At 38.3% G+C, this 14,389-nt stretch overlaps 1 protein-coding gene across 15 annotated transcripts in view; it reads right to left on the reverse strand.

Moving 5' to 3' along the window:
- Nucleotides 1-3,784: 3,784 nt before the first annotated feature.
- The window catches only part of FOXP1 (forkhead box P1), a 494,495-nt gene continuing 483,890 nt past the window's right edge, over nt 3,785-14,389 (reverse strand). For all 15 annotated transcript variants that reach the window (XM_084634567.1, XM_084634565.1, XM_084634566.1 and 12 more), the window contains 2 exons: nt 13,988-14,154; nt 3,785-7,017 (listed from right to left, as the gene is read on the reverse strand). In XM_084634567.1, coding sequence (XP_084490693.1) covers nt 6,873-7,017; nt 13,988-14,154 — 312 coding nt within the window. In that variant the 3' untranslated portion in view covers nt 3,785-6,872. The remainder of the gene's footprint in view (nt 7,018-13,987; nt 14,155-14,389) is intronic.

The following is a 14,389-nucleotide window of genomic DNA, read 5'->3' on the forward strand; positions in this document are numbered from 1 at the left end:
GTCCATCTTTCCCAGTATCCTGTCTTCCAACAGTGACCAATGCCAAAGGGAATGAACAGAACAGGTAATCATCAAGTGTCGCCCATTCCCAGCTTCTGGCAAACAGAGGCTAAGGACTCCATTCCTGCCCATCCTGGCTAAGAGCCATTGATGGACCTATCCTTCATGAACTTATCTAGTTCTTTTTTCAACCCTGTTATAGTCTTGGCCTTTACAACATCCTCTGGCAAGGAGTACCATAGATTGACTGTATGTTGTGTGAAAAATACTTCCTTTTGTTTGTTTTAAACCTGCTATTAATTTCATTTGGTGACCCCTAGTTCTTGTATTATGAGGAGTAAATAACACTTCCTTATTTACTTTCTCCACACCAGTCATGACTTTATAGACATCTACCATATCCCCCCCACTTCTTACTGGGTACTGTATGAAGCGTCAGAGTGGGCAAAATCAATATTTTTGATTGGAAAAAGACATTTCTGAGCTTGCTGTAGCTGGTGGCCATATTGCAGATTGAGGAATCATTTTGTGACATGCCAGAGTATGGCGTCTGGAGCTTGAAATTAGTTTATTTCTTGGATAATACAAAATACTGTGTAACGGTTAAACATTTGGCTTCAGTAGCAAAGAACTCCATTTTAAGTTGCTGCTAATGCTGCATTAAATTAGACTGAAGACCGAGAGCCTGATCCTGCCACTACTCAAGTCAATGGCAAAACTTCATTTTGGAGTAAGCTTGGGCTCCAATTTGTAGGCCCAATTCTGTGAGTGCCCTCACAACTTCCAACCAAGTCCATGGGAGTTGACCAGCTCAATTCCTGGTAGCAGGCTCTCTGCAATTGGGCACTACATACACAGACATCCAAACTTCTGGCAAGTTACACAAGCACTCCTGCAGTAAGTGAGCATTATGTCACTGACTTCAAAGTGAGCAGGAGTAGGTCTCCGTTTATATGGATCAATTAACATGTAATACCTGACTTTTCTTCTGCCTTGCACCTGGTATAGTCATCATCACCTGTGCAGAGAGTGCCAATTGGGTGCAAAAGTCTATTATGATTTGACTTTCTTTGCCACCCACTTGAGCCAAGTGTAAATGACATCACAACACATGCTCGGCTAATTAATATTGAACTGTATTAAGATACGCTACCAGTGATTTTAAGCAAGCTAAGTAAATTTGATTTAAAAAGGGGGGCCTTGTCTAGTTTTCTAAAACTGCAATACACATTAACATTTGCTGTGAACATTTTTATTCTCTATATTTAGATGATTAAAGTTTCAAAATCAATATCTTTTCGATACACTATTTTGTACCTTATTTATTTTTTGCCCTGAAAGTAGTTATCTGGTATAATTTTATGGCGGAATATTTTTATAAAATCATTTGTACTAATTTAAGCATTTATCATTATATGCAAAAAGATTTCTTGATGAGAATATTATAGATGGTGCATGTTTTTGACATTAGCATTTTATTTGGATGACTAATCTTGCAGATGTGAAATTTTAATGAATTATTCATGAAAGTCTCTCCTCTGAAATTTTAGTTTGCTGCTGCCAATGCTAGTTATTAAACATTTTATTTTTCTTTATAAAACTTGAAGAAAATAAACGTATGCTTACTCAAGAGAAAAGGAGGTGGGCTCCTTTCTTTAACGTTTGTCTAAGATGACACAGTCGCTTTGAACTTTATTAATTACGATTTGGCCTGATCCTCTAAACCCTTTATTACCTAGGTATGATTACAACTCTGAGCAGTTCCTACTGAAGTCGATGGTACAGTTCCCAGGACTTGGAAGTATTTGCAGGATTGGGCCCTAACCCAGCACTCATGTCTGTGCCTTTAGGATAAAAGCCAGAGCGCTGCTCAACTCTCATTGACTACAAAGGTCAAACCCACTGCTTCTGTTTGCAAACAGATACATTTAAGGGCCTGTTCTGGGAGGTGCAGAGTGACTTCCAATGAGGTTACATGGAGTTGAGCATGTTCTGAGCTTTGGAGGACCAGGCCAATGCTCACCGTGGCTGAAGCGTCCCCTGTTAAATGTAGATCCAGACCCTGCCACATGCTGTACTTGGGAAGACTCCTGTACTCATGCAGAGCGCCACTGACCTGGACAGGATCTCTCCATAGACTTAATGGGGACTCTGGGGAGGGGCTGGGGCCTGCCCATGGGGATCCATTTGCAGGATGGAGACCTTAGTGAATGTAACTAACATGAGATAATAAAAGGGAAAAACAAAACAAAAACTTAGGACATGGCAACTTGTATTACCAGTGTGAGCAACCAGCATTTTATTGCATTTGAGAATGCTATAATGTCAGTAATTAGTACTGACTACACAACGTTTTTTATTGTCTGTATCAACAGACATGGAATGATGGAATTACAGTTGATGTAAGGAATGAGTTTCTTTTATGCCTTATCAAAAAAAAAATCTCGTTACTGGCAGCACATACACATGAAGCACCATGCTAACAGTCTGGACTGTACCATTTTCATCAAGGCTTATGGGTAGAAGATATTTTGTTACCTACTCTGGGTCCATTAAAATGCAGTCATACCTGCAAATTTAACTCTCAAGACTAGAATGCTAAGTGGTTTCTGAAACATCTAAAAATTCAGTCTGAGTACATTAACCAAAGGTACCAAAGGATTTCAAAAGAGTTTAACACATTCTTCACGCTATAAGGAATGTAGCTTCTTGGCAATCTGAAAACTACAATAGTTTAAAATTATTTTAAAAACTTTTATACATACGTATATATAAAATATCTAATGATCTGCAGTATCTGTAGAATCACAAACCCTGCCCCATTCTCTCACTCAAAATATGAGTTTAAGAAGAGTGCTGGGAATTATACTTGAACTCTCATAAGCGACAATCAAAAAAGGTAATATTTTGTGGTCACCGTTGTTCTACATAAGCCTTGATTTTTCATATCATTTCTAGTCAAATGCAGAAACCTAACAGGTTTTACATTTACAAACTTTTCTTTGTGGACAAGGAAGGCTTTGACTCTCATTCCTGACAGCGATTTACCTGATACATGGTACTACTTTCATAATGTACGCTTTTCTTTGAGAAAAAAAACATGTAACAAATTGTCTTTACATCTTGGCACCTTGTAAAGTTTTTTTTTCTTTATACAAAAGTTCAATAGTTTGACACGCCCCATTATTAATCACTACTTCACTGATAAACTTTGAAAGTGTGACCCTGGAATTCATCATGCAAAATATTTACTGCAGCAGGAGAAAAACATTTTTAAAACAACTTTTTTTTTCTTTTCAAATGCACGAACCTTTGTTTAAGACAGCCAGAAATGGCAGTGGTAAGGTAACAGAAGGGGTGGGAAAGTATAAAAAAAAACCCAAACAAAAAAAAAACCCAGCTTAACACAAACTGTACAAAAGCGGCTTGGATCAATGATAACAGGAGAAAAAAAAAATCTGTCAACTATGTTACAATTTAAAAGCAAAAAAAAAAAAAAAAAAGTCAGGGATTTTCTCCCACATGTCAGCAAATGTCATCCAATATTCTTAAAGCAAGGATAACTAAATAAAATACATGTGCAGCATATTCTGCAATTCCATTACATACAGTAGGTTTTTTTTTTCCAAAGCTATTTTTTTTTTTAGTATAGTTAATATAAAGCAGTTGCACAAAAAGCAAAAGGTGTTTTGACAAACAGGTATGCATTTATTCCTTTTGAGGAATGGTATCTAAAAAAAAAAAAAGGACCTTTTCCCCTTTTCGCCCTCCCTCCCCCCCAAAAAGACAAAGGCTCACACAGACACATTGGGATATATATGTACAACATAATAAACCCCACCCTAAAGAAGCAACTGTATATCCAAAGGGATACAGAATCAGAACTGTAAAAATCATAGTGAAGTTTGCTTGATGTAAAGCCTGAGATTTTCAGTTGGTTCTTCTGCAAGGCTGTGACACCTGCCAGATATGTTAAAATCTAATTTTTATTTCTTTTTCTCTTTTTTCTTTCTTTATTTTGCTACAGTCTTTAGACTAAGCATGCAAGACATACAACTAAGTGCAACTGAGTGAAATGTATTTTTTATTTACTCATTCCCTAACAGTTTGAACTGAGGTATGCGTACTAACAGTTTCTCATGCTGTTATCTTTACTCATGTCTAGCTACACATGCTGAGAATGAACTAATCTACCAGATTTTTATCCTCTTTTGAATACCGAACTAACCAGCAAACCACTCAGTTTAGAAGCACAGGGACCAATTCTCATGATCCCCATCTGGCTACTGCCGGCACATCATGAAGCTGCCTGGATATAATTAAAAAAAAAAAAAAGTTTCAAATGACCACAGACTGCCCTTTTTTTCCCCTTTTCTTTTCTCTCTTTTAAAAACAGAATGCAGAGTTGAGCTTCAGAAAAGTAACTGCCAATAAAATTTCTTGTACCGAAACTTGTGTGTGGACAGGAGTGTTATTTCCTTATGAAAAACGCTGATCAAAAACTAAACAAAACTCAGCAAATGTGCCAAGATACACCAAAATTAAAGCAGTCATCTTAGCACAATCCTTAAACAAAAGTGGCATACAATCTGTAAAAACAAAGACCCCAAAATATTTTATTTTTTTTTCAATTCTAGGAATACTATTATGTGGTCCAGTAAAACTATGGGAGCTTTTCTGTTCTCTTTTGCGTTTTATTGAACTGCCTCCTTTATTTGATACTCCAATTTTCTGCAAAATATCTGCACTTGCTTTCTCCAGCTCCCTTCTTACGGCTCCCTCTGTAACACTGTTTCCTAGTTTTAGCCTCAAAAGCTCTTCTCGATTTCTCTTTACAGAATTTCAGTTTGGTCGCTGTAAAGGAATACGAATAAAAAGTAACTTTGGTTCAGTCATCTACTTGGTCATCTAAATTTACTAGAATAAAGGAGCAGTTTCCCTCTCAGGTTAGCAATAGCCCATATCTTGTCATTTCCCTCTAAATTCTTCAACCTCCCTTGATCAACAATAAGAGGATATTTGGCTTCATAAGATAAAGCATATAATAGAGAACATAATTTACCTTTGTGTAATATCTTTGGTAATTTTAGGGGGGAAAAGGTACAAAGAAGAATATAAATTAAGCTCAGAAAGGCTTTTTTTGAAATAATAATAATTAAACAAAAAGCTACAGTCCTACATAAATAAATGAGTGACAGAAAAGTGGTTGCAGAATGAAAGTGTTTAGGTGTTTGGTGACTGAGGTGTACTGACCTGTAACAACAGCTTTCTGTATGTAATGTTTGCTTTGAAGAGCACTGCCAGTTCTACCAAACAAGCCCCAGTGCCATTTCCTTCCCCCCGATCCTGCTATTGACTGGTTTCTACTGTGAGGTTTTGATACTGGCTGGTGTAATATTGCATAACAATCTTCACTGCAGTACAGAATTTGCAAAGTTGAAATTATTAACACTTTAGCATTAGTGGGCTCAGTCCTTATTAACTGCCGTAACAAGCTCAATCTGAAATCTAATTTGTATTCAAACAGATTAATGCCACCAAGCAATCCTGAACTGATGTTTAGCTGAGAAACATCACCACGTATTACAACAGTTTAATGAAGTCATCTTTCCAACCGCTATTTGCAAATGAAAAATAATAATCAATGTATAGCTATCCGTCTTGGTAATCTTAGATATTCCAGAAAGATTTGTTGGCCCATTCAAACTCATGTTAAACAACTGAGAGCCTGCCACTGTAGCATCCATTCTCTAATGAAGTGAATTCTGTTGGTGCTGCATATGTTTCTTTGTGCTGTTCAATTTTGTGGCATTTGCTAATATTCACCATTGCTGCCAAAAAAATCAAAAACCAAAACTAAAAAAAACCCCTGTTTTGTGGAATGAATTTATGTTGCTTCCTATAGTATTTCTATGTTCATCTGTCATTCATTCTCATTCTTACAGTACTTCTTTTCTCTCTCTCTCTCTGTTGGACGACCCTTCGGTGTGTACAGTGCAGCATCTGGGACCTTTTCAAAAAAACAGACACCAAAATGGAATGTTTTCCACAGCTAAAGAAAACATGGTGGCATCTGAAGGAGACTGGAATGAATGACGGAAAAAACTACAAACAATTCAATGACATTCAGCTTCGTATAATAAAAACACCTATTAACATTCATCACAAAGTACAGAAAACATTAGGCCTTCAAGAGGCCCTGGGCCGAGATGTGGCCTGAGGTCAGAACTTAAAATGGTAGAGCAGAAGTGGGGGGGAGGGGGGGAATAAAAGCAATACATTAAAAAGTTTGGGATAATATTTCTTGTAACCCCTCGCCAGTACACACATACACACACACACACGCGCGCACACACATGCCTTCCCCATCCCAAATGGAAGCAAAAAAAAAAAAAAAAAAAAAGGACTAAAGGCAGTGATAACCAACATGCAGTACTGTGCAAATATCTTGTCCATTGGAATCCTTAAAATCTGGGCAAAGGCTTGATCTGCAGTTAGGTGTACATGCTCAGAGTTTGATGTCCTCAGTGTCCAAAATTGGCAGGACTGCAGTCCAAAACCTGCTGCTAAATGTGAGTAAGTGAATCAGTTTAGCAAATTTACAACACTGATGTTGACTGTAAGAGAGGAAAATCCCAAGTACCAAACAAGTCCATCCAATGCACAGAGTACAAATTCCTTTTTTCAACAAAAAGTAGAAAAATCAAAAATACTCCCAAATGGGATACTTGATGGCACTAAGAGTTAACATATTTCATAGTTGTCAAAGTGTACTGAAAATCCTCCAGACTGTACAATAATGGAGAGATTTCGCAGCTAAATTTGACATGTTTTTCCAATCTTCATTCTCAGGATAATGACGTCAGACATATTCATTCTATGTCCTCATTTACAGGTTCATCTTCATAATCTCTGTCATGATCAAAATCTGGACTGTGATTGGCTGTTGTCACTAAGGATAGCGGGCCTTCGTTTTCGTCCGGATCCAACGGTTCTTCTTTGACATGCACAGGGTGCCTAGGAAAATTAAAAACAGTAAATCAGCAACTTCCCTGTTTAAAAATGATTTTGTCCTGCTTTGGCAATACTGACATTTTTTTGAGAAACTGAAGACCTGATTTCCAGAGATGCTGAGCACTGGGCACCTCTGACTAACTTCTACAGGAGTTGTGGGTGCTCAGCACATATGAAATGCAGGCCCTGAACTTTTGGGTTTGCTGCTAAAGAAAAAAAACAATCAAAAAAGTGTATGCCTAAGAATGTGTCTACAGTTACTTGGCTTCACTGGGAAAATATCCTAGGAGGAACACCTTCTTGTATATGGTTTATTCACAGGATTTAGAGAATATGCTCTCAACTGACATATTAAGTTGATTAACACAATCTTCAGCTAAATAAGTGAATTAAGCATGGTAAAGCAAAATAGTGGTTTGTCAACCCACTGAGCTGGTGGAGGCTGGGCTAATCATCGCTTGCTGTGTGTTCTGCTTTTCTAGTTAACATGCAGAACCTGTGAGACAACTCTCCAGAGGACGACCCCAAGCGAGGTTCTATCATTAATCAACTTCAAGCAAACACAGCAAAGAGACACCATGATACATGCTTTAAACTCCAAATTAATGCATATTTTTACAAACTGTCAATAAGGGAAGAAAAGCTCTGCCAGGAAACACAAACGGAGAGGAAAAGGCTCGCTCAACACAACAATATGATAAGAAAGCAGAGCCCTAACGAGAATAATAACACTGTCAGCTGTAAACAAGGCAGAACATGATCCTCAGCTCATGGTGGGCACAAGGATGCACTAAAGAGATGAGATCTGCCAAATTTCTCATTATAGAATAGCACATGAATAACCCGCAGGGGAATGTCGGTTGGTCATTCCAAACGGGTATGATAACAATTGAAAAATGTTGTTCGTAAATCATATTTACAACAAACCCTTTACAAATACAAATTACTTTTTTTGTTCAGTAGCTTTTGATATGTAAAACAGCCATGTGAGTCAATACGGTCTGGTTGGTGGGACTTCATAGGAAAGTAGGATTTTATTGACATGATCAAGTATTAATAACACGCCACGCCAATGGAGACCCTGTTTGCTTCCTAAATAATTGATATTGCAGGCAATCCCTTAAAATAAAGTGTTAATGAGTTCAAGTTCCATTCTATTTCTCGTGGAGTTGCTATCCACCTCCCACAGTCTGGGTTGATCTCTAGCCAGCCTGATTTAACCCATTCATGTAGGCTATATAAAGAAAGACTCAATCATAAGTGCAAACATTCCTGGTTAAGAACGTTTTCTTATTCTTACAAAGCATCAGGTTACAATAAAAGGTTTAAAATAATTACCCTTCACTTTATAATTCTGGCTAGATGGGAATGAAAATGCTTTTTGTTTCATTTGCCTGCACACAATACAGGAAAAAACATTTTCAAACTAAGGATCGAATCCTAGTTTTTGAACTAGTGGTGAACATAATTGCCTATCTTGCACACTCAGTTGTTGTGTGTGGATGTGCAAGAAAAAGAGCTGATGCAACAAGACAAGTGGGTAATAACACCACCACCACGCTCTTATATAGTGCTTTGGATCAGTAGATCTTAACGTGCTTTACCAAGGAGCTCAGTATCGTTATCCCCACTTTACAGACGGAGAAACTGAGGCGTGCGGAGGCGAAGTGATTTGTCCTAGGTCACCTAGCCAGGACCACCGTTTCGCTTTGTGTTTGTACAGCACCTAGCACAATGTTTCATGACTCGGACTCAGATGCTACAGTAATATAAATAAAGAATAATAATGGTAGCAGAGATGGGAATGAAACTCAGGTCTCTTGAGTCCCAGTCCAGTGCTTTATCCACTAGCCCACAATGTGTATTCACATGCATTACCAGAAGGCAGGACCCCTTTGGGAGCTCCTGAATGAGAAAATTATGTTCTGCAGCCAGCAAACAAACCAAAGAGAAACTTATATATTTCAAGCTATGTGACATCTTTGCAGGCAAACCACCTTGTAAACTTGTACTTCAAAAGTCATGATACTCTAGATACTGGTTTCAGTTTGAAACTGGATCTAGTTTGGAAGCATCCACCTGGCTGACTACACAGATTTCTAGTATCAGCTGTGAATGCCTTTCAATCCTTCGACACTTCAACTTCTTGAGCTGAAAAAGTAACTAGATCAATATGTGGGAATTAGCTGCACCTTGCATCCCATCCTGCATTGGATCAGTAGGGAGAAATGATCCCATCACAGAGACATATTAGTGCTTATTGAACACATTTATTTATTTTTTCAGTTTATGAAAATGTGCCATATCAGCAAGTCTCTGGGGGCACGTGCAATACATAATGAAACACACAACATTAGCCACTGATCTCTGGACCTGGGAATAGGATCTCCTAAAAGCAAACATCCATGAAAACAGATGGACTTCGCACTATGTCCTAAAAGGTCAACACACTCATTATTTGATGGACCAGTAGGAAAGAAATCCCTAAATTACTAGAGAAAATACCCCACACACTGGCCCCTGATGTTTTTCTATTTAGGACCTCAGCAGAGCTCAGATATCACAAGGAGAGCGGTGGTTTTTCAGATCATTTAGTTTTGACACAACTGTGGAAGAACAGAGAAATGCACATGGAGAAGACTCAGAACAAGTCGTTAGGAATCAGGGCCTGAGCCAGCAAAGCCCATAAGAAGTCTCACTGAAGTGAATGGGGATAATCACGTTTAAAGTTAAGCATGTGCTAAGTGCTTTGTTGATTGGGACCTGAGTCAACACGCAAAGAGATCGATTATACTTCTAACTAGAATACACCAGTGTTATGTTCATGCACTGGGCTTTTTCTGGGTGAAAATTTGAAAAGAAAAGAAAAAAATAGCAGCTACACACACAGAGCAAAAGATCTCTACATTCCTTTACAATGCTGGCGGTAATACTGATGATTGATTTCATTTAAAAGTCTTGCTCATTGTGTTTGTGTCATTGCTGCCATTTTGTTTTTAAATAAATTGTTTTTTGTTATTTTTGAAAAATTAATACAGGTGTTTTTTTCAAAAGTAAGGACACGCTGATGTTTTATGAACCTGAAGTGGTGATGGGGGGAGGGCTTCTTCCCCTGGTTGTGCAGATTCCAAGGCTATTGTTCACATGTTAAAGTCCCTGCACATCTAACCGATCTATTAGGCTTATGCACGATCACCAAGCTCTAACAAAGATGGGCCAACAGATAGGGTGGACGCTGGCTGCACCTGGGTAATTGTTAAGTATCTCAGAAACTAACAGCCCTTGTATAGAATTGATTGGTCTCATTTCCAATCAGCATAATAGTTTCTTAGGGCCAAATCTGGTTTAGTTTCTCCCCAGGGCATTAGATGCAGCAGAACTCATGCCATTTTGCTTTGGCGATTTGGAGGTGGGAAGAGCTGGTGATGCCAATGCATGTTAATATATAACTTGCCTAATGCCACTACCGAAAAGGATCTAGGGCGTGGCCAGCTGGTTGGAGCCACAACTACACAGAAAAAGAGGTTGCACAAAAGCCATGGTGGCTGCTGAAGTCTTGTGGCTACAGTAATGGATGGTGGGTGACTATCCTTCCCCCTCTTACTGGTTCCATGGATTTCCCCAGGATATGCCTTTCAATCTGTAGAAATGTTTGAAAACCTTGTTAGGAAATCCAAGATCAGGCCACACTCACCTGCTTTAATGCAAAACCGAAACGCAATCCAGGTTTTTCCAAAAGGTTCTTGAACCTTTCCAAAGCAACCGCAGGACAGGGCTCATGGTTTTGTTTTGAAAGCATGTGAAACCAGGTGGTTTTGACTGAGTTTCACCTTGAGGTTTGGGTTTGTCCCCTGAAGTAATAAACAAAGCACTGGGGATGCACAGCCAAGAGAATGGAAAGCAATGAAAAGGCCTGAATGACTCCAAGTGAGACAAAGCTCCAATATGCCTCTATACTCTGCCTTCCCCCGGGTACTTAAGGTGGGGTAAATATCAAAGGAGTGAGTCCCATTTGAAGGAATCATCTCCCCAAATTAGGACGTTTATCTGAACTATCCAAACTTCAAGCAGAAAATTTGCAAGGAAAACAAAACAAAGCACAATCCAGCCCCTTGTGTGGTATTTTGGTTGTAGCAGCAAACTGGCATGTGAAAATGAAAACCCACTGATTATTATTCAAACACCTCAAAACTACCAGCCATGTTCAGTTTAAAGACATTCGTGTTCAGACGTGGGGAGATTTTTATAATTTTCCAAACCAGTTTGAACCCCTATTTAATGCATCTCATAAATGGAATCTAAGTTTTTCTTGTTTAGTAGTAGAATTCTAACACATTTCATTTTACTAGAACGTCTAAGGCTTCAGAAGGGGCCTTAACAATAAAAATAACCTTACTGAACACAGATTTCCCTTCTTTTCACATTTGAGTAATTCTTTTGTTTGTGCACTCTGGGAACAGAGGACTTTTTAATAAAGCTGACTGTTGTTTAAAGCCACTGTGTTCTGGTGGTGCACACAGCATGGAATAGTTTGCTTTGTGGCTACCTTTGGAGCATATCAGGATGAAAGTGTTATGTCCCCAAGCTGTAATTATGTGACTATTTTCTAGTGTTTCAAAAGAGGGGGGGGAAAAGTAGCAGTAGTTCAATGTGTCATAAAAAGGAAAGAAATGAATGGTAATGAGACTTCAGCAAAAGCGTTGTACTTGCTTAGTTGTCATGTTAACAAGGTCTTCTAAACCTTATGATAAAAGTTTAAGGCTTGATTTATTCCAATATACTGGAACTGTTAAAAAACAATTGCATTATGGCAGAGAAGCGTGTTTTGGAAAAGAATAGAGAATGTCATTATAAAGTGTACTTAATGGAAATAAGATATTGCAAAGAGTAACTGTCTATGACACTGATAGTCTGCACTGGAAATCTGATGTTGACATATAATTATATTTAGCAAACAGTGTAAACCCTATGACGTTTGAACAGCATCCTGCTTCATGGCCTTTCAAAGTATTTCAAAACACTTGTTTAATGGGAAAGCCCACAAGCTGCTATCAGGGCATACACCTTGCTGCATTTTTAGTTATACAAAAGGAAATATTCAGTACAAAACACACAGTATTAATTTGAGAATATGGAATCATTCAGGAAACAATCATTTTCACATTACAACACAAAAAGGGTTTTTCTGGTGGATGGGGACAGTGAGAATCTCTCTCTCTCTCTCTTATTTCTGAGGTGCATCTCACCTGGGTATCTAAGCACTAAATAGTGGATACTAAATGCATTAAAATCACAGCTATGCATATGGTTCTAGGAAATGTGCTACCCTGCTTGTCACTTACAGTTACGCTTCCCGCCCCATACTCCCCTCAAAAACAATGAAATCTTAAGTGAAAGGAGAAGTACATGAACTGCACTAGCCCTGTACCTTAAAAAATATACCTGGATGAAAAGAAATTTGTTAACATTTCTGTATGTTAGCCAAGGAGAAGGCCTTATTCTTGAAAAATATTCCATCTTCTCCTCCTCCTCCACTAAAACCCTGCATGGGCATGGGCAGAGCATAACCAATTGTGACTAAAACTGCCTGAAGAGGAATCCATTTGTGATAGCACTAACAGTGTGTCACGTAACGCTACTTTGGGAAAGATAATTAATACTGCACAAACAATCACTGTAAAAGCTAAACACATTATTCAAATGTTTTGAAGTAAATGGTGAAAGACAATGTTCAAATTAATTATGAATTAAAAATGAATGTTGCCATCTTTAAAGATTATTTTTCAAAGCAGACTGTGCACTGATTTAAAATGCCGGAATATCAAAGTATCCAGAGCTTTCGATTCCTGTCCCTTTTCCTGCTCCCCCACAACATATTATGCAGGTGGGAAACTTTTTTTTTTTGGCCATTAAATGCTAATTAGTTTCATAACTAATTACTATGATGGTATTAGGTTAATGTTTTTCTACTTTTTCATTCAGACCTACTTTTGTAAATCCCATATTCAAATTACTTTGAAGTAAAAGGTTACAAATTACTTGGGGGTTTTGGATTTTCTTTCTTTTACTCTGAGCTTTGATAACTCAGTCAATGATTTTACAGTACATTTTAATGAACACTTGGATAAGAGCAGACTGCATTTCATCTATGTTTACTCACAGAAGTAGTCAGCCGCTCCAAATAGACAGGTTTTAAAATTTGAGAACTACGTGACTTATAAAGTCTGCTTTCCTTTCCAGCTGCCAATTATCCAGTTTTTAATTTGGGGGATAGGGGAGAATTTACAGCTTTGCAAACTCACTCAGTCACCCATAAATACTGAACACACCCACAAGGGCAGCACACCATTCCTGGCTTACCCTTTCCTGTACTAGCATTCTGTCCGGTGCCATTTACATTTAGCATGGACAGCAATCTCCCATTACTTCATGTGGTTATATAGGCACTCGTTATATTGCCGTCTGTTGCTATAATGCTCATATTAATTTTCCTTTTGATATTTTAAGAGCGATCTATAAATCATGCATGCCTTCACATGTGCCATCGTTAATGCCCAGCAATACTGTTGTTTGCTGAATGTTATTAGAAACCAGCTAAACACGCTCATTCCCCCAGCTCTGCCCCGCCAAGCATGTTTACTGGGTAGTCTGAAGTAGAAAGAAACAAAAACTTTTCATAAAGTTGCCTGAGAGTGTTTTTGTAGCTCTGTGGTCTGGAATTGAACAAAGAGAATGGCAAGTGAGTTAAGAATTTTATAGCTGTGTGCACTTGTCAGACTGGATTGAGTCGATTGGTTTTATGTGGAAGTTGGCAAATGACCCTTTTATATTCTAATCAACCTAAATATTTTCAGAAGCTCAGACTTTTTCTTTTACTGCCCAGGACTGGAACTTCAGACACAATCTTTGAAGAGTATCATCGTTACATTTGACCAGATCCCTAAATAAACACACATGTACATGCTGTACTTACATTGCTTGCATAGGGGAACGTCCTGGACTACTGTCACTCTCATTACTGTTCGTATGCTCCATTGCACCATTAAGATCTTCCCTCATAGCATTGGCTAAATTGCCCAGAGTGGGATTTCCCATGGAAGCAGTAGTGTATAGAGGTATACTATTATCAGCCATTGAAGCCTGCCAAGGACATAGCAAAAGTGTATGAAGAAGGATGTCTCAAATTTTTATACACTGTACAACACAATCACATATTCAAATTGTCGGTTTTAAAAATGTGTTTTCAAAAAGGTCTTGCACTGACTCCCCCAGGGGAAACGTGTCACGATTTGCATGAGGAGTTCAAAACTGTACTGATCGTTGGTGCACGAGAGAGGATGGTTCCTGCTGTTCCCCATTTAGATATTACAGCTTG

The sequence above is a fragment of the Lepidochelys olivacea genome (genome assembly GCF_965140295.1).
Source record: "Lepidochelys olivacea isolate rLepOli2 genome assembly, chromosome: 7".
NCBI classification, from domain to species: domain Eukaryota; kingdom Metazoa; phylum Chordata; order Testudines; family Cheloniidae; genus Lepidochelys; species Lepidochelys olivacea.